Raw genomic sequence first — 18,510 nt, forward strand, 5'->3', positions numbered from 1 at the left:
AGTGCTGTCCATTACTCGACTGGTCCTGCGCACTGTTGTTCAGCTGGCTGAAAACTGTGACTTCACTCTCAGATTTCACAAATCAAGCCTTAGCCAGACCGTGTGGGCATTTTGGGGATGAAGTGTAAAGCGTTTTGAACAACTTTAATATATTGTGAGAATCTAGAACCAGAACATCGACTTTCATCTTTTTTCCACCTGAAGCTGTTTTATTTCTCATGACAAATTTTTCCATAATCTTTTATAATCTCTAATTATAATCCCATAATCCTTGTTTTCAATAACCAAAGTGAACAAAACTTAGGAACCTTTAAAATGTAACTTTCCAAATGACAAATTTTTTAAGGACCCAGCATCCAAATGAAACGAAGCTGGATGATTTCTATATTATACTTTATAGGAGGGCAAGAGTCTGGAAGAAAGCACGAAATAAATACTATTGAAAGGTTTTTACAGGGTAGAAAAAGTAGAGCTCCAGTAGAAACACACAGCACAGTGGTCTACATATTTTCCAGCTTTGAGATAATTCAACTTTGCTCAAAGTGAACACGGGTTCACTTCAAAATAATTAAAATCAAAAGGAAAAAAAAAAACAACAACAATGCACTGCCTTTAATAGAGTAGCTCTCATGAACAAAACAAATACATACAGCGCTTTGGAAAAGTATTAAAATGTTACAACCATAAATTTCAAAGTATTTTACTTTTGTTATAATTGAATACAAAGTAGTGTATAATTGTGATGTTGAAGGAAAACGATACAAGGCAGTTAAAAATGATGGGGTGGATTTGTATTTAGTCCCCTTTAATTTAATGCCCTCAAATAAAACCCGGTGCCACCAAGTGCCTTCAGGTCTGATTAGTCAATAGAGTCGACCTGAATGTAAAGAAGCAAAAATCCAGCGGGAGAACAGAATTATGAAGACTAAATCTACAAAACCTGTAGATTTAGTCTAGAAAAGACATGGAGTTATAGCAATAAGAGGTTTATCAGGGGAATTTAATGAAAATGCACCAGACATTTTTATGTTTTATTTTGATTCTTCCACTTCGAGTTATACACTACATTGTGCTGACGTACGAGATGAAACTTTGACATAACATACTGCGACATGTGACAAAATGTGAAAAGTTTAATGGAAGGTGGGTAAATACTTTTATAAGGCACTGTATAGAGGATGATCAAATCATAAGTGGATCAGAAGATTTCAAATTGGGAGAAGAGTGGCAATGGAGAGAAGAGGAGCTCTGAAAGCTGATGATGCATTTCACTGGACACAAGAGTCAGATTTTCTGAGTTCTAGGAATGAAGAAGTTGCTTTTTTACGCCATCCACAACTTCAAAATCCAACATGGCTGCTTCGTGCATGAGGAATGCTGACGGTTGAGCACTGAGTGTTCAAAAACAAAAAAGTATTTTTGGTCTATTATTTAGTGCAAATATCTTAGTAAACGCAAAATAAGAAAAAAGTAACTTACAAGTAGCTTTTCAGCAAGATAAAATGAGCTTGTTTTAACTCTAATTCCTTAGTATTGATGAAAAAGTGCTAGTTTCACTAGCAGATTATTTCCTTTTTAACAAGACATTTTTCCCATGTTATAAGTGAAATAATCTGCTTTATTTTGTCATAAATACTAGTGAATTATTAACTTAAATTAAGGCCCTATGTCTTGTTGAAAAGTTACTTATGCGTAAATTTGGTCTCATTTAAAGTGCACTAAGATATTTACACTAGAAACCAGATCAGAAAGATTTGGTGAAATGTGTTATTGCAGTGAGGTGATCAACTTTAGCTTGTTCTTCTGTCAATTTGTCCAGGAATTAGTGAATGTTCTGTTCCAGTGACTGAATGCACAAAATGCCGTATTCTGTGTTTTCTCCTTGTATCAGTAGTAATAGTTACGTTTAGCATCGAGCATCGAAACTTACTGCTTTTCTCGCTTTCCCCTGGAACACAGTGGAGCTAGGGGGTGACACCACTCCCCTGTTTTAGATCCGACTCATGAGGCCAATGGGATGCAACACAACCAGCAGCACAATGACTACAATACCCATAAGCACTGAGTGTGCTTTGAGAGCGACATCCAACAGACTGGTCCTGAGGCTACAGGCATCTGTAATCAGAAGATGTCGGGACACATTTCCCAACTTCCCTGTTCTTTGGCGTCCCAGTAGCCTCCCTTGTAGACATGCAGCGTCTCTCCAGACACGGAGTCGTGGATCTTCTCGAACCACAGCGCTTGGTAATTGTCTGGATGGGAGCCTGAGGAGGATGCCAGACAAAATAAAATCACAGTTTTAACACAGAATGTTTAAACTGCAAGTCGAGAAGCAACACGTTAAGCTTTAAAGCAGCAGTATGTAACTTTTATTAAAAAATATATACAGATATACTGTACAAGTTTATAATTTTTTTTTACATATTTGTTGAAACTGTCACTGACAGTTAATCTGAAAGAAAACTTTTAAGCTGCTCTGCATTCTCAAAGTGCTCTCTAGAAACAACCAATCAGAGTCAGGAGGAGGGTTTTAGCGCCGTCAATCACTTCTCCGTGTGCCGCTGTTTTTGCTGCCGCACCCTTTTGTTGCAGCTAGCACTACCCGTCATGAATGCTCAGGCTACTTAGCATAGCCACCAATGACAGCAGATAAACATTTTCCTGTAATGGTAAATCGTTTCTCCACCATTAGCACAGTTAGCAGCGTGTACATGAGATGATTGACAGCACCAAGACCCTCCTGCTGTCTCTGATTGGTTGTTTTTGGTTGGTAGCAGTGCTTTTCTTCAGACAGCATTAGCAGCTCAGGGAGGAGGTGGAGCAGATTGATCTTTCCATGGATTATCTGTCTCATATTCTTCTGTCACCACATGGAAGCAGTTTTAATAAATATGCAAGAAACATGCTTGTTTTTTTTAATAAACGTTACATACTGCAACTTCAATTTAGTTCAGATGGTCATAATAATGCTCTGCTTTGGATGAACTTCGTTTAAAACAAAGCAGAAGGAAAATGAATGAGGAGTCAGTGGAAGCAGCCAAGGTTCGATCAGACGCCAGCAGATAGACGACTGTTGCACCGAGTTTGTACATCTCAGCCTATGGAGCAAAATTCTACAGCCAATCACAGCTGATCTACATCTGGCTCTATGACACAGGTTACAACAGAGAACAGGGCACGTGTTACTTGCTTTTGGCCAGGGCTCTAAAAGGATGTTCTTTGCCTTCCGCTGAGAGAGGGAGAGCGAGTCGGAAAAAGGAAATGAAGTGATTGCTTAATATTGTGCAGGGTTTTCTAATCCAGAGTTTACTACAACCATACAGGTGTTGGTTCGTTCACTAGAGCTACAGGGCCGATTGGATCCCATTTTTGTATCCAAGCCGATACCCTTCCTGGAGGTAACTGATCCAGACGCCATGGTTCTGTATTGTTGGAGGTGATTTTACTCTGGAAGCTTAAGCTGACAGTAAAAACTCTGTCATATTGTATTTAAGCAGAGGCATTTTATTCTAGATTGGTAGTAAACTTATACACAGAGGTGGAGAATCACTTTCCTTTTTGTGACGAGAAGAAAACAAATACAAGATTGTTGTTTTTTTATGTGTTTTATACAAACACTAAAGTCCTGCCACTCAGACATATTCTGTTTGCACCCACTGCCCAAACTCCAACGTAGCTTTCGCTGAGAAAAAAATTTAAAAAATGGCTGCCATAATCAAGACTTAAAAAACAACATCAGTATACAGACTACAGAGATATGAGATTATCATTAGTTTATTAGAGATTTGCGCATGCCAACTCTGGCTTTCCCTGCTGCTTTCATTTCGCCTTCGCCAAACATCTGTCTTTGTGTTCACTCTGCTTTCATTAAACCTCAAATATAAGCTGAAATTATTGACAGAGAAGAAGATGAAGTGTCAAAGATAACACAGAGCATACATAGTGGTTCTTAGCTTTGCGCTGCTTTAGCCATGCTGATATTTTTTTCTTCAAATTTGAGGTTTGTAAAAGTCGGCGATAGCACCACATGCAGGTGATAATTTGCAGTGCACCAATAGCAGTTTTATGGGCTGATCACCGATCATTAAAAAGCCTGGCCTGTTAATTCCAATTTTGGCCAATACCATTTTTTTCATCTTAAAAGTTGCTAATAGTAACATAAGCTGTATTTCCATTTACCTTAAAATTGCACAAATCGGAAATACAAAAATAAACATGTTTAATGGAAACATGCCAAATAAAAAAAAAAACCACAAAGAAAAAAAAAACAATCTTTCAATAAAAAGTTTTTGCCCCAGGATGAGGTGGTTATGAAATTAGTGTATTTTGCAAAACTGCAGCGGAAACACTTTTTGTTGATCACAACAAAAAGCGTTGATCACGTGACTCGCATCACGCAAGTCACGTGATCAACAACCGGATGTTACTACTGGGGGAAATGATGAAGAAGACGACAGAAGGTGGTAGGATGATGATGCCGTTTTAGTAATATAAATGTAATGCGTAAAGAAAGTTATTCACTTTAGGTTTTAATTGCATTTCTTATTTAATGAAAACACTCCAACTGCGCATTTGGTTTTCTCTGACATTAGCAGAATATTGACAAAGTTTTGCTCAACTTTGTAATGGAAATGTTCCCAAGTTGGCAACAGTGGGTGTGACTGTTGTTAACCGCCGACGTTTGGACATGACCTGGTCAAAATGTCACGTCAACCATATTCTATTCCATATGGTTGATTAATGTAGAATCAGCTCACAACAAATCAGCCTCGTCGGTCAATCCTCTGTCATGCAGAGCACAAGGTGACAGTGACTGTTTTTCAGAGCCTGGCTGACATCACTGGCCAAGGTCAGTGGTTAAGATCGGTTTTATACGCAAGTATCGGCTGATTGCAGATCTCCCAAAATTAAGGGCCGATAAATCGATACACCCCTGGTGATAATTAGTTATTAACCAAAATCCCAGGAACTGACACAGATTTAAAAAAGAAACTGTAAAAAGCAAATAGAAATGTGCTTGTAATTCCATTAAGCACTTACAAAACATGTGAAGATGAAGTTGTATTTATAAAGCAACTTTTCAACAATAAGTCTAAGTTTAAGGCAAAGTACACCATAAAATATCACCATCATAGGTTCTTGACTTTATTTAATTTAATTACTTTATTTTCACAGTAAATGGCTTAATAAAACAGAAGTTTATTCCTCATGTATGCACACAGTGCAGCGCTGTCTCTGCTCATGAGTAACTGATGACCGCATTGCATTGTTTCTGTGTTTGATATGATGTAAAGCACTTTGAAATGCCTTGCTGCTGAAATGTGCTATACAAATAAAATTTGATTGATTGATTGACGGTTGGCAGAATTAAATTACACAATCACAAAGTAGTTTTGTTGTAGATCAAGAGGCTTTTCAGCCCATTGCACACTCAAATAAACCCTCAGAGTAAAAAGCAGAAGCCTTCATTGACTTCTGGAGTCTACAGCACCCCCAAAGTGCTTATTTAGTGTCCAAAATGAAAATTTAATATTAAGCCTAAGGCGTTCTGGATCAGAAACTATCAGTTTCAGCAGATTTATTTATTTATTAAAATTCAGAAACTGGGATTGGATCGAACCCCCCCTGCAAAATTGGGCTCCAAGCATGTCTAGTTTTTACTACATGATGATTTTATCTGAATACTTGCTTGAGTATAGAGGGACAGATTGTCCATAAGGGGCTAAAGGAAAAAACAAGATTAAAAGGATGATTTTCCTACAGCTTATACATGATATTTATATTTTCATTAAATACAACAGAGGGTGAAAACATAGGGGGATACTTGCATGCAACAGGCGTGAGGGGGGGAGAGTCCTCTGCATCAGCTGAGCAAACCCCAGCACAAACAGAAAATATAAGTTCATAAAACAATCACCAGAATGTTGATGTATAGTTTAAGAAAGAACAAAGTGCCATGAGTTGCATTAGTGATTCTGTTCTGTCTGGCTGATTGATGTAGAACAAGTTCACAACAAATGTCATCTAAACGTGTTTTAGAAGACGCACAGATCCATGTTTAATATAATTAATGTCTGCAATCAAATTTTGATTTTAGCGGCCCTGTCTGTCTGAAAGTGACAGCAGATAGTGACAGCAGACAAAGGTTTTATAAAATTAAAGAGTTTGTTTGTTTGTTGCTTAATCTCAAACTTTTGCTTCGACAACGTTTGAGCTTTTTGGCAACAAGCACTCCAGTTGGCTCAAACCGACACGGACAAATCTGTTGAAAAATTCACATCCACCATGAGTATTGGAGACTTTGGTAGATACATGGCTTCTGATCTGTTTCATTATTTTGTTCTCTAAATATGTCAGTTGTAGCTTTCAAACTAACTTTATTAAATCAAAATATTTTATTTATAATGTTTTACTATGAAGCATAAATTAATTTAAGACTAACATAAGTTTCATATCCCAGAAAAGCAAAGGAAGGGATTACTATTAAAATGTTACTCAGTTTAAAGGGGCAGAATCATGTATTTTTCAGGCACATGGTGCCAATAGGGTCTCTTTAAAAACTCCTGCTCCTTCTGAAACGCCGCCTTCAGGAAGTCATCACAACATGGCTCCTCTATTAACCCTTAAACAACATTTTCACCAGGGTTTCACTGAGAAGTAGCTCCTATGATGAGCTCAGAAGATGTGCAGTTTCACCAGGTGTTTGCTAATTGCTGCTGGCTAGTCTGGAGGAGCTGAATGGGGGAAACATGCTCTCTGAGGCGGATGTATGAAGACTGCAACTTCATACATCCCATGGTTGCCATGGGAGATTGAATAATTTCACGCAAATGAATCAAAGCAACAGGAATGTTTTTTAAGAGGGAATAACATTATAATATGATGTAAAGCTCAAAAAAGTTGATTTTACATACTGTAATACTTTCCCTTTAAAGTATGCTGCAGTTACATTCATTTGAAAGGAATTATGGTTATAATGAATTATGGCTTTGTGATTTTGTTCCCAACTTTTCAGTGGAATGAGATTCTATAACAATAAAATACTTTTTTTTCATTTTTTCATTTTTACAACTGATTTATCCACATTTGCATCAGTATTTAACTGAGTTGCTGCTGAGACAGTAAACTAAGACACAAACTCCAAATATCTGCATCCTGCATAATATACAATTTACTGAAATTTCTTTAAAAAAAGCAACACAGGGCACTTTGTTCCAAGTCAAATATGAATTGATACTTGCTTCCATCAGAAACCTCACTTCCTGTGGTGCCACCCTCATGTGCAAGAGCTAAACGGAACAAATATGGATGAAGAGACGTTAAAACGTAGGGAAGTATGTTATCAGCAAGACAAAAATGAAGAGTGAAGCGATTTCAAACACCAGCTGCTTCCTCAAACATGAACTTGGTTTAGGGATGGTGACTGAAGGGGAAAAACCTTGGATGGACAGAAGCTAGATGAACAAGTTTCTCTGATCGGCTCCTACCTTCCTCAGGCGTTGGAACCGCTTTAACCGAGTCTCTTTCCCGTTCTCGCCGGGTAGAGCGCTGCTTTTCTTCAAGCCGTTGCTTCTCTGCGTTCGCTTCGTCCCAGCGACCTTCTTCCATCAGGCGCTGGTCCGGACGCCGCCGGCTGTCCGTCGGCGCCACGCCCGCCTCGGGTTCATTCAGGGTCAACGCGAGAGAGGAGAAGTAGTACATGTTCTCTGCTCCTTCCCTATAAGAACATCATCAGACAAGATCTGAAGCACGAAGCGTCACTCTGGAACCCTGTGAATTTTCACGTTCACTCTAAATATTAGAAGGATTAGATAAAATCAAAAAAATTACGGTAAAGGGTTCTTTCTCCAGATTTCCTTGGGTTTGAGGGTTTGGTAAACAGTCCTCTGTTTGCCCTCAGTGCCATTCTCGCCTTTGCTGCTTTGCATGATCCTGGAAAACTCCATCTTCTCATCCCATGTTCCTGACAGAACATAATGAGCCTTGCCGTCCTTATCCGTCACAACTCCTGTCACCTGACAGAGAAAAATACCCACATTTCACATCCCGCGGAGTATTGGAAAATGCTGTTTATTACTGTATGACATGGTGAACAAAAAAGGGAGAAGCAAGTTTCTCAGATGATCCTATACCATGATGCCACAGAGCGACACAGATCACACTCGCTGCATCTCACTCTCCAGGGACCCTTACATCAATATTTACAACATGGAGCCAACAACACACAGTACTGCTGGGCCCATAAGATTGTGATTCTGTGACTATGGTTTGGTATATATTTCTTAATACTTGATACATGAATCCAGAGTTTTGCACACAGCCAGGGGTCTGCTTCCTACAACAGCATATTAGGGCCATCGTAAACAGGGGAAAAAAATTAAAGAGTAAATTTCTCCCCAAAATTCAGGAATTTTGAGGTTAATCTTAGAAGATTTCTGAACTTCAAAAGTGAAAGATTTTCTAAAAAGTAAATGTTCAAAAATGTTTTTGAAAAGACAAGGAAAATATTTAGATTAATCCAAGAAATTTTCTAAAAATGTAAAAAAATAAAAATAAAACAAGAAAATGTTTTGATTAATCTTAAAAAGATTTTAGAAAAAAAAGTACATTTTTGAGTTCCCAAAGTAATTTTTTTTTTATTTTCAAGTTTTTTTTTGCTAGAATACTTCTGAGATTATTCTCAAACTTTCTGAGATACTCCTTTGTTGTTTTTTCCCCCCTTTCTACAAAGCCCCAAAAATGCTGTCGCAGTTTCCTCTCCTATCAGCAGAAAAAAATGGTCTAAGACCTAGCAAAGGACTATATGAGTTAACTCGGGTTAAGTTTGTAAATTGAATGTAAACACATTTTTATTTTCAAATGTAAAAACAGAGAGATGGGTTTAATATAATGTTGTGAAATGCAGTGTGCCCAATCCTTTACATCTACGTCTGATAATTTGGCTTTGCTGCTGTCAGAATAGGTTTGCTCATTGAATACCATGCAAATACCAGAGTCAGTGAGACAATGAAGAAAAACATTTTAAACCTCAAAAACCTGAAAAACGTTTTCATTTGAAGGATTTTTGTTTGTTTGTTTGTTTGTTTCAATGTAGTACACGGATTCAAGACAGAAAGATGACCAAAATCCTGTTCCAGGATCTGAAATATTAAACACGCCTGAGTACATCTTCCACCTAAAACCTCTGGAAAAGATGTCTGCAAAAACCTTAAAATGCTGTTTTCCAATCTGAATCCAGCAGAACAGAAAGCAATGCTTCAGGCAAAGGAGCAGGCTCCATGACCAGAACGCCGGCTCACCTTCCGGGGTACATCTCTAGAGAAGTAGCTGTAAGGAGCAAACTTGAGGTGGCAGCGATCTCCGGTCTTGTGGTTCACCACATCGATCTCTCCTGACTGACGGAGGAAGTTGAGTCAAATACAAAAACCACTGAGGGTTTTTACACAAAAGATCATTTTATACAACCGCCACCGCTACCTGATCAATCCACAGTTTCCCAACGATTATGTTGTGTACGGTCGTCATAACTTTTTTCCAGGAGTAGTGATTGTTGCTCTTATCAAACATACACTGGATGGAGCCTGGTGACAGATAACCAGAACAGAGGTTTGTTCTACTCAAAAACAAATAAATAATACCGTAATAATAAAAAACAAGAACAGCCAGGAGGAGGGTTTTAGCGCTGTCAATCACCTTTTTGTCTCATACGGTCATGACATAGTGACAGTTTTAACAATCATGAAAGAAAAAAAAACAACTAATTTTTGTAAAAGTCACATACTACAACTTTAAAAAAGCTGAATAACAATATCGATCAATGCTCGCTTGTCGCCATGGCAACACTCGATACTCCCCACTCGGTTTTACCAAATAATCCCAAACTAAAAGAATTACACGAAAATTTCAAAATTCGCACAGAAACATGAAGGTAGAAGCCCAATAATATACTTCGACGGTTTATCGGTTACAAAAATAAAGACAGGTAGTCGATTTAGGGGTTAGTTTCACTTTAAGCCACAACTATACAAAGCTGAAAACTTACCCAGAGGCATAATGGAAAGGTATTTTCCCCGGAACTTGCTGGCCAGTGTGATTTCCTGTCTGAGGGTCCAGCCCTTCTCAGAGAAGGCGTGGTGGGCTGCAGCTGGTGGGTGGTGGCTTACCTGAGAGGGGCGGGGCCAGGAGGAAGACATTTAATCATTCATTCATTCATAGCTGAAAGCAATAACCGGCTTAATCCAAGCAAACAGCTCAGGTGTGTACATATATTTTTTGCAGACCTGTTCACAGAGCGAGCGGTAACCGGACTCTCGAATCCGGTCCAGCTCAAAGGTTTCCCCCAGTAAAGGGTTGAAGGGCTTCCCTGTGCGGTGGACCGTAGTGGAGTAGGATGAGACGGTGAAAGCCGCCACGTAGCACATCTGCTCTAAAGAGCTCTGACACTTTGCGGCTTTGTCCAAGAGCTCGTAGTACTCGAGGTCTTCAGACAGACGCTGAAGCATCGACAGCGGCTCATTGAAGTTCACCTGGAAACGCAAGACAACATGGAAAAAGCTTCGGTTTACTTCATTTAGGTAAAAAAAAAAAAAAAGATCCAAGATTTCTTACCAGATCAATTTCTTACCGGCATCGGTATCTTTGAGAGCTCCTTCCCGATACAATTCTTCATGATGCTCCACAAATTAAGGTAATAGTTGGGTTTGTCGGGAATACGAGTCCGTCTTTGTCTGACCGGCTCCAGATCAAGAGGCAGCGAAGACTCAGAATTGGACGCCAAGGACAGTTCATCATACTGATCAAGGAAGAAGAAAAAAATAAGGGGGGGGGGGACATTTGGAAGGTTAGTGTATGTTTAGCTCATCAAGTCTATGTAGATCAGAAGATAAAAACGAGAACGTTACCGACTGGTCGTCCATTCCCGTCTCGTTGCTTATCCCACTGATATTGCTGCCAGATCTCCTGAAGAACAGAGATGAGAGAAGACATGACGCATCGCCGGAGTGAGGTACTGAAGAACAGCATGTTTAGAAAAACAGAAAAAGAGGATCAACCTGTGGTACTTGGGGTCAGCAGGAACAGTAATAAATCCTGTTGGGTCTTCCATTGCATCGAAGAACTCATTGTCATCGTCCTCATCACTGGCATCACCCTTTCCTGAAACACCGCCTTCAAACATGATGGATAACAAAAACATAATAGAATGAGTGGATAGTTCCAAATATACTTCCAAAATATTTTCCATAAAAAAAACTTCTGAGATTAATCTTTTCATTTTTCTGGCCGATTGAGTGTAAAAGAATCATCCACTGTACTTGGGGTTTGTTATCTCTATGTTTCAAAAATGACGACATAAACACATCAATGTATTTTAACTGAGTTAATGTGGTGAAGGGAGCAACTCAACTTTTATCTTGACATCTAAAATGTTTAACAAACGACTGAGTAGTTGTACCCAGTAGGTCAAATGTTACCTGACCAAGGGACTATTTTATATGGAAACAGGGAGTAGGACCAACCTGGAATGAATATGTTTGAGAGATTTCTGCTTTCTTCAGAACTATTTCCTGTGTAACCACATCTGAACAAGAAATGTTTTGTTCACAGGTACCAAACAGAGACGGAAGTGAGGAAGTGGTCACACATGGGGAAAGCCATAACAGCGGCAAAGGCATGCAACTTAAATGCATTTAAAAATCTGTTTTTGTGCATTTTGAATCAATTCTGAATTCCCAGGACTAAGAATTGTGATTCTCTATAAAATGGATTTGTTTCTGCACCTTTAGTTTCCAGCCATTCAGACTGCGTAGAATCTCTGCTAACAGACTAAGAAGAGAGAAGTCCAAAACAAGAGTTTTACTTTTAATGCTTAAGTTGGGATTGCTGAGAGAAGGTGGCAGAACGGTGGCGCCTCTGAACGCTCTCTCCAGGTGGTTGTGCTGTTTGGCTAATTGCTCCAGCGTCTCCTCCAGGCGAATCCTCTGCTCCCTCTCGGTCTGTAAGGCCTTCTGCCAGCGCTTACTGTGGCTCTGGGCGATGGACAGGAAGTCCCTGCAGGCCTGCAGGAAGAAAACTCCGTCATGTCAGGAAGAAAAACTCAGCAGCAGCCTCAGTAGCTCTAAACGGACTAAACCTTACATTGATCATGGCGTTGGAGGTGATTCGGAAAAGCGTGGCCCTTTCTGTGACCTGTCGGATCTTTTCCCCCATGTCAGGTCCAACCTGGAGCCCCTCCAGCTCTGATAAAGACCTAATGTTTTGCGAAAGCAGTAAAAAAATGAATAAATAAAGCAAGAACGCTAACAAATCATTTGCAGCTTTGTTTCTCCTGAATGCTCCGTAGAAGACACCAACCTTTGGAGAGCAGAGCCATGTTTAACAATCAGATCGTTGCAGGTGGTGAGGTCCTCCACCTTGCTGCCCAGGGTGCGCAGCGTGGACTGGACTTCTGAGGTATGAGATCCCCTGGCCTGAGTGGAGGCAGGGGGCGCTGCAGAGAACTCATCAGCAGAGTCGTCTGATGACAAACACAAGCAGCATGTCGTCTCTGAACGCAACGAGAGTGATCGTGACTCCTGTCTTTATTGGGCCTGTGTCTCACCAGATTCGTCCTGCATGCGCACGGCTTTGGCCTTAGCGAGTTCCAGCGCGGTGATCCATCGCTGGCGCTCGACTTCGGAGCTGGCCTTCAGGTGATACGTCTGCGCTCCCCCGTTGGAAATGACGAAATTGCAGGAGTCCTCCACGGCGATGTTGGCGGTGGCCAGGTTTATGGTGCCTCTGCAGGTGTGACCCATCTCTGCCTGACACCTGGAGACAGCACCACGGTGGAGAGTCAAAAGCATTCAGGTTCAGACACACAACATTTCTGCAACATGAATGTGTCTGTAAACAAAAGTAAGGGGAAAAAAAATCATATAAAAAAAAGGAGATGCAATTTTTAACATAGTTTTTTGGAGTTCTTCCTCTTAAACAACAGTGTAAGTTTTGTTTGAATATAATCTTAATTTACCTGCATTTATACAACTTCCACTCAACTTTATTTATATGCATCCATGCATATAAATAAAGTGGCCTTGGACTGATTTTGCGATACAAATTTAGTTCAAATTTAGATGCATATAGAAACTTTTTATTTTTAATCAAGATAAAGTTATTACCAAAATAATTATTTTCCAAAGGAAAATGTTAAGGACAACAATAAGTATTTGTCTTTTTATAACCAAGCTTTTATAATAAGTTGAAAAAAGTCTGATTTTTACTGGAAAGTCTTACAAGTTTTATACATTAGTGTACATTTAAATCTGTACTGCTCACCTGTAGTAAGACAGTAATCCGTTGCTGAGAACAAACCATCGTCTCTGGTAACCTTTTATGTAATTAGTCCATTTGAAGAGCCATCCCTTGTACATGTCTCCAGGGGTCGGGGTGGTAGGAGTGGGGGGTTTGGACTCCGACATCACAACTACTTGTGATTTCACTCAGCGAGTTTAAATCCTGGAATGTGACAACACATATTAAACATGTCCAAATAACTGCAGAACATTATCTTTATTGTTTTTGTTTTCTTTTTTATAAATGAGATGCGCACACAGCCCAGGCCAGTTATAGAATGCATCTAAAATTGAACAGAATGGCACAACTTCTAAACAAAACAAGAGAGATCAAATATTTTTATTTTACTGGGAGATTCAACACTAAAGCTCTGATGAGGGAGATCAGAATCAAATTTAAAGACTACAGAACAACCAAAACAACTCATAACTCAGCACACCTGCTGTACATATCTTTACATATACATACTGTATCTGCATTTTTTTGAATCTTTGCAAGGACTGCTCTAAGTTGCTTTTTATATTGACAGCATGTTATATTTTATTTTGTCTACAATTGCTACTCAGTGGTGGTTGTTGTGTGTCTTGTCTCTATGCTGTAACTGCGAAATAATTTCCCTGCTGGGATGAATAAAGTAATTCTATTCTATTCTATTTGTCCTACAATACAAATGTGAAATAAGATTGAGACTATTTGCCAAGTGGAAGATCCATCGTTTACAAAGAAATTAGTCACACTGGCTTTTATTTAAAAAATATTAAATAAAAAGGGGAGTGAATACAAACATATGCTACAGTTTTTAGATTTGAACTTCAAACTAAATTCTGAAAAGCCTGCATCATTTTACTACCTCTTCAAAAATATGCACAAATTTACATTTTGCATACTCTGCATCTGCTGCCGTTTTAGTGTGTGGTTCTTACCTTGTGTATTTGACATTACTGTACAATTTCTATTTTAGTTTCATCATTACCAATCTACAGCTGTACTCAGTTCCCACAACAGAAGACGTACAGCTGATCACCAAATGATCACCGTGTGGATACCGGGGGGTAAGTTACATGTGAAACAGACGCCAGAGCTCTTCACTTCAAAGCTACTTAAACTCTGGCTGCCTTTAAGCTCACAGCAAGCTAAACCAGACGAAAACGAGTTTAAGCCTGGCGCGCCCGAGAAGCTAACTATACGAACTGAGCAGCTTCACTCAAGGCTTTTATCCCATTTTCAGAACTAGGTCAACCATCTCTGGGTCTCACCTGTCCGCGAGCATCTCCTGGAAGACGGCAGGACGAAGGAGCAGGAGCGTTAGCTGTGCTAAATACTTAGCAACGCGTTGTGCACCGGAACGGTGTCCGGCCAACCTCTTTAATCGTTATTAGTTCCGCTGAAGACTCGCTATGAAAAAAAAAAAAGAAAAAAGAAAAACCGTGATGGATCAAATCACGTCGACTGAACGTAGGAATAAACTTTGCAAAATGTTCACATACAGGGCTGACATATCAAACTGCAGTGATATGTTACTAAAAAACAACCGGCAGTGCAAATACAGCAAATCTAATAATTAAATATGCAGTGTTTTTTTTTTTTATTGTATTTTATGAGTTTTTCAAAAAGTATTCAAATAGAATCGTTAAAAATAAAATGCAGCAAAACATGCATAGTCTTCCACTTATCTAATTCAATACTTTCAACCCAAGATATTCTTTGATGCAATTTATTAAATTTTTATTATGTAAAATTTAAATGTAAAATATCTTTGATATTGTCTCATTTAAGGTTGTTGCTGTTAAACTGGGTAAAAATTTCTATTTCGTTCCATTCTTGGGAAAATAGTTTTGTTCAGTTTTTGTTGACTATCCCAGGCTAAATCATATTTGTTGTCATTTAGGGGTAGGAGCTAAACTTTTTCAAAGGTACTTCAATCATGTCTATACATAACAGAGCCAAACATCTTCTTAGTTAAATGAGAAACAGCTCAATTCTTATTTCATACAGAACCAAACAGCTCGTAAATTCTTAGTAGTTTTATGTCAACTGAGCTGTTTAATACAACCGTATTAATAGTCTTCAGATTTTATCCAGTTACACGTCAGATAAGCTGCATAAAGTGAATTTAACCTGTTTTTTAAAAAAATCAAAGTAAAAACCACTGAGAAGAGCTTTATAATTTCACCAATCTTTATTTTAAAACATGTTCAGAATTTTAGATGCATTTTTCTCTTTTCTATATTCAAGTTCCAAATTATGACACTGACTGCATCTTGCAACTGAAAATATCCACAACACAAATTAAACTGTCTTATAGTTGCACTGATTTTATTCAACATTTTTATAATCAGATTGATTTTTTTAACCAGCTAAGACAAAAAAAAAAATCAAGGAATTATCTAAAAGGATCTGTGTATGTCTGTCGTGGTTCTATGCTACACATCGGACCATCGGACCAAACAACATCATTTAGTGATGTTGTTTGCATTCATGCTCTTCCCACTCCCACTAAGCACTATGTACGGGGTTTTCTGAGATTTCTGCTTCTCCTGGAGCAAAGCCACCGTCCCGAGAGGAGTATCGCTGCTGCTCATCTTCTTCAGCAGCGCCTCTTCCTCCAACTTTTTCATCCTCTTCTCTGTCTTCATCTTTCCAGAACCCTTCCCGTGGAATCGGTGCGACAGCTGTCTGAAAGCTTCCTTCGGCGTCAGCTTCCGCCCGGACTCGTCCACGTACTCGATCTTGACGTCGGGCTTATAGCTGTCCTTCTCCTTGAATTCCTGCGTGAAGCCTCTGTACTCTTCTCTGCGGCTGTACTTGTCGTCGAAGCCCATCTTGTCCTCGATGCAGTAGTTGTCGTTGGGCAGGGCCCCCTTCGGTGCCTTGACGCGGGCCACCTTCTGCATCTGGGTGTCCAGCAGGCCTTTGTTGGTGCACAGCTTCAATGCAGCCGCAAGGCCGGAGTTAACGATGGGCTCCTCGTCCAGAATGGTGGCGGAGGCCGTGGAGAAGTCCACCTGTTGCTGCTCTTCGTCCAGGTTAACGGTGCTCCATCCGATGTTCTCGTCAATTTCAGAATCTGAACCTCCGCCGTCGTCTTTTTCTTCTTCGTGCTCAAAGTCCATGATATCCTCCTGGTCCTCCCGGTTTCCAGACAGTCCGTACGTCGGAATGTCCCCCAGAGTTCTGCAGAACTCCGAGGTGGCGTTGAAGACTATGTTGTTCTTCTTCTCTGGATCGAGGTCGTCGTCGCCTTTAGCCAGGACTTTGATCTGCGCCGCCACCTTCTCCCCAGAGTCTTTGAGGAGCTGCTTCTGCCTCAGCTTCCTCTGCTTCTCCAGCTGCTTCTGGAGCTCCTGCTCCGCCTCGTCCTCCTCAATCACAGCCGGCTCAGGAGGAACGTAATCATCTTCGTCGCTTATATCCATCTCTGCCGTCCTGATGTCGTCGGACATTCGGGGCAGTTCATGCGGCCAGCTGCCGCCATCTTTAACTTTCTCTTCGCTTTCCTGTTGCTCCTCCTCCGCCTGTCGGCGGCCTCTGCCTCGCGCCCTGGAGCCGAAGTCGGAGGTGCGGGTGTCGTCCAGAAGTTCGTCTGAGATCGTCACCTTCTCTTTCTTCCTGATCTTTTTGACTTTGCGCTTCGTCTTCTTGAAGCCAACCATCTCCTGAGGCGTGTAGTACTCAGAGGCGATGGTGAGAGCAGGCATATCCAGGGACTGAGCCTGATTCCGCAGCGTTTCTTTCATCGCCTGAAGCTCGCGCTCTCGCTCCCCGTCCGCAAAGCCCCAGTTGCCCAACCGGAAGCTCTTTTTCTTCTCGCCCTCGATTTCTTCATCGTACTTTGAGAGCACAGTGTGCGGCTTGAAGGTGACCATGTCGTCCACGCTCTCCTCTTCCTCATAGGGTTTATAGTCGGGCTTCTTCTTCTTCAGCTCCACATTCTTTTCAGCTTTCTCCTTGTCCACCAGTCCCACGTTTACCAGCACATCTTCCTCCTCTTCCAGCACACCTTTGTCCTGCAGGGTCAGGACAACGGTCTGGCCCTCGATGAAGGAGTCCACCTTGTGCTGCACTTTGAGACCCTTCAGATCTTGTGAGGAATAAGAGTCCCGCTTGCTTTGGACAAACTCCTCCTCCACCAGGCTGCTGACTCCAAACTCTTCGTCCATCTCTTCCAGGAGTTTGGCTCTCTTCTCTGCCATCTCCTTCTCTTTGGCCAGCGTCCTGCTTCTCTCCACCCAACCGGCTGTGTCGTCCAGCCAGTCATCGTCGCCGATTGCTTTGACTTTACCCAGTTTTTGATTGAGCAGGCGCTTTTCTTTCATAGCGGCGAGCTTCTCTCGCATCTCCTTCTGCTGTCGGATCAGAACGGGGTTGATGGTCTCCGCCACCATCGGCGCCTCCTTGGTCCCCAGCTCCTTTTTGCCCTCGTTCAGCTCCAGGGGCTTCAGGCCCAGCTTAGCGCGCAGTTTGTTTGTTTCCTCTATGCTGAGGGAGCCATCTCCGCTGGTGCTCTGGGGCTGGATCTCCGCGCCGTTCTCCTCATAACCAGGGTCCACCTTCTCCCTCTTTACTCGGGGCTCCGCGGGGCCTCTTTCCGCCTTGCTGTGGCTCTCCCGCCTGCTCTTTTCTCTGGATCTGGAGCGCTTTCGTCTGTCTTTATCACGGTCCGACACATCTCTTTCTCTCTCCTTGTGACGATGTTTCTTATGTTCGCGACGACGATCCTCTGCGTCCTTGTCGCGGCTCTTTTCCTTGTGTTTTTTAGAAGAGCCCATCGCTTCCTGTGCTGGTTACAACTATAAGGTCCAAACGAGTGGGTCCGCGAAGGTTGAATCGCTTAGAGCCTTATTTAGATGGGCTAGCGAGGAAAATGCTGCTAGCTTCCACTCTTAAGCTAGCTAACGTTAGCTTCAGAGGCTAAATGAACCACGATGACACAACTCACTCATTTCGAAGAAACTTAGATCTTGTTTTCGAGCTCCGATATCCACAAAGCGCAAGTTAAGATGCTCGAGCTTTGATGATTTGTGTTTTTCAGTCCAGTTTTAAAATCCACAACCCTTCACGACGCTAAAGTTGAAACGAATGTCGAACGACAACCTTTTTCTTCTTCTGCAGTTATCAGGCGGCTCGCAGAGCAATATAAGGTGAGCTAGCGCCACCTAGCTGGATTGGATTCCCAGC

The 18,510-nt window shown here is 41.0% G+C and overlaps 2 protein-coding genes across 3 annotated transcripts; both read right to left on the bottom strand.

The window, feature by feature from the left end:
• Positions 1–1,819: 1,819 nt before the first annotated feature.
• Positions 1,820–14,725, bottom strand: LOC114145387 (oxysterol-binding protein 1-like). Of its 2 annotated transcripts, XM_028018924.1 has the most exons (18): positions 14,589–14,725; positions 13,315–13,494; positions 12,599–12,807; positions 12,352–12,514; positions 12,136–12,247; positions 11,858–12,056; positions 11,052–11,166; positions 10,902–10,959; positions 10,625–10,792; positions 10,281–10,526; positions 10,043–10,163; positions 9,478–9,581; positions 9,300–9,395; positions 7,831–8,015; positions 7,488–7,717; positions 7,242–7,289; positions 5,829–5,867; positions 1,820–2,264 (listed from the first exon to the last, which is right to left on the bottom strand). In XM_028018924.1, exons 2-18 carry the CDS (start codon positions 13,455–13,457, stop codon positions 2,122–2,124), a joined length of 2,379 nt encoding a protein of 792 aa, XP_027874725.1. In that variant the 5' UTR covers positions 13,458–13,494; positions 14,589–14,725; the 3' UTR covers positions 1,820–2,121. The 2 variants fall into 2 exon arrangements, with proteins under 2 accessions (XP_027874725.1, XP_027874727.1); XM_028018926.1 differs by lacking the exons at positions 5,829–5,867; positions 7,242–7,289 and having other exon boundaries at positions 14,589–14,724.
• Positions 14,726–15,492: 767 nt separating this feature from the next.
• Positions 15,493–18,459, bottom strand: sart1 (spliceosome associated factor 1, recruiter of U4/U6.U5 tri-snRNP). The gene has a single exon (XM_028018197.1). It carries the CDS (start codon positions 18,099–18,101, stop codon positions 15,786–15,788), a length of 2,316 nt encoding a protein of 771 aa, XP_027873998.1. The 5' UTR covers positions 18,102–18,459; the 3' UTR covers positions 15,493–15,785.
• Positions 18,460–18,510: the final 51 nt, after the last annotated feature.

The sequence above is a fragment of the Xiphophorus couchianus genome, chromosome 5, assembly GCF_001444195.1.
Source record: "Xiphophorus couchianus chromosome 5, X_couchianus-1.0, whole genome shotgun sequence".
Classification (NCBI taxonomy): domain Eukaryota; kingdom Metazoa; phylum Chordata; class Actinopteri; order Cyprinodontiformes; family Poeciliidae; genus Xiphophorus; species Xiphophorus couchianus.

Bases quoted from the DNA above. Each gene is read 5' to 3' on its own strand.
- LOC114145387 (XM_028018924.1), bottom strand. From the start codon at position 13,457: ATGTCGGAGTCCAAACCCCCCACTCCTACCACCCCGACCCCTGGAGAC. The intron at 11,167-11,857 runs GTAAAACTCTTG...TCATGTTTGAAG, and splicing joins TCCCAACTTAAGCATTAAAA to GCGGTGTTTCAGGAAAGGGT. The intron at 10,960-11,051 runs GTTGATCCTCTT...TCTGTTCTTCAG, and splicing joins GCTGACCCCAAGTACCACAG to GAGATCTGGCAGCAATATCA.
- sart1 (XM_028018197.1), bottom strand. From the start codon at position 18,101: ATGGGCTCTTCTAAAAAACACAAGGAAAAGAGCCGCGACAAGGACGCA.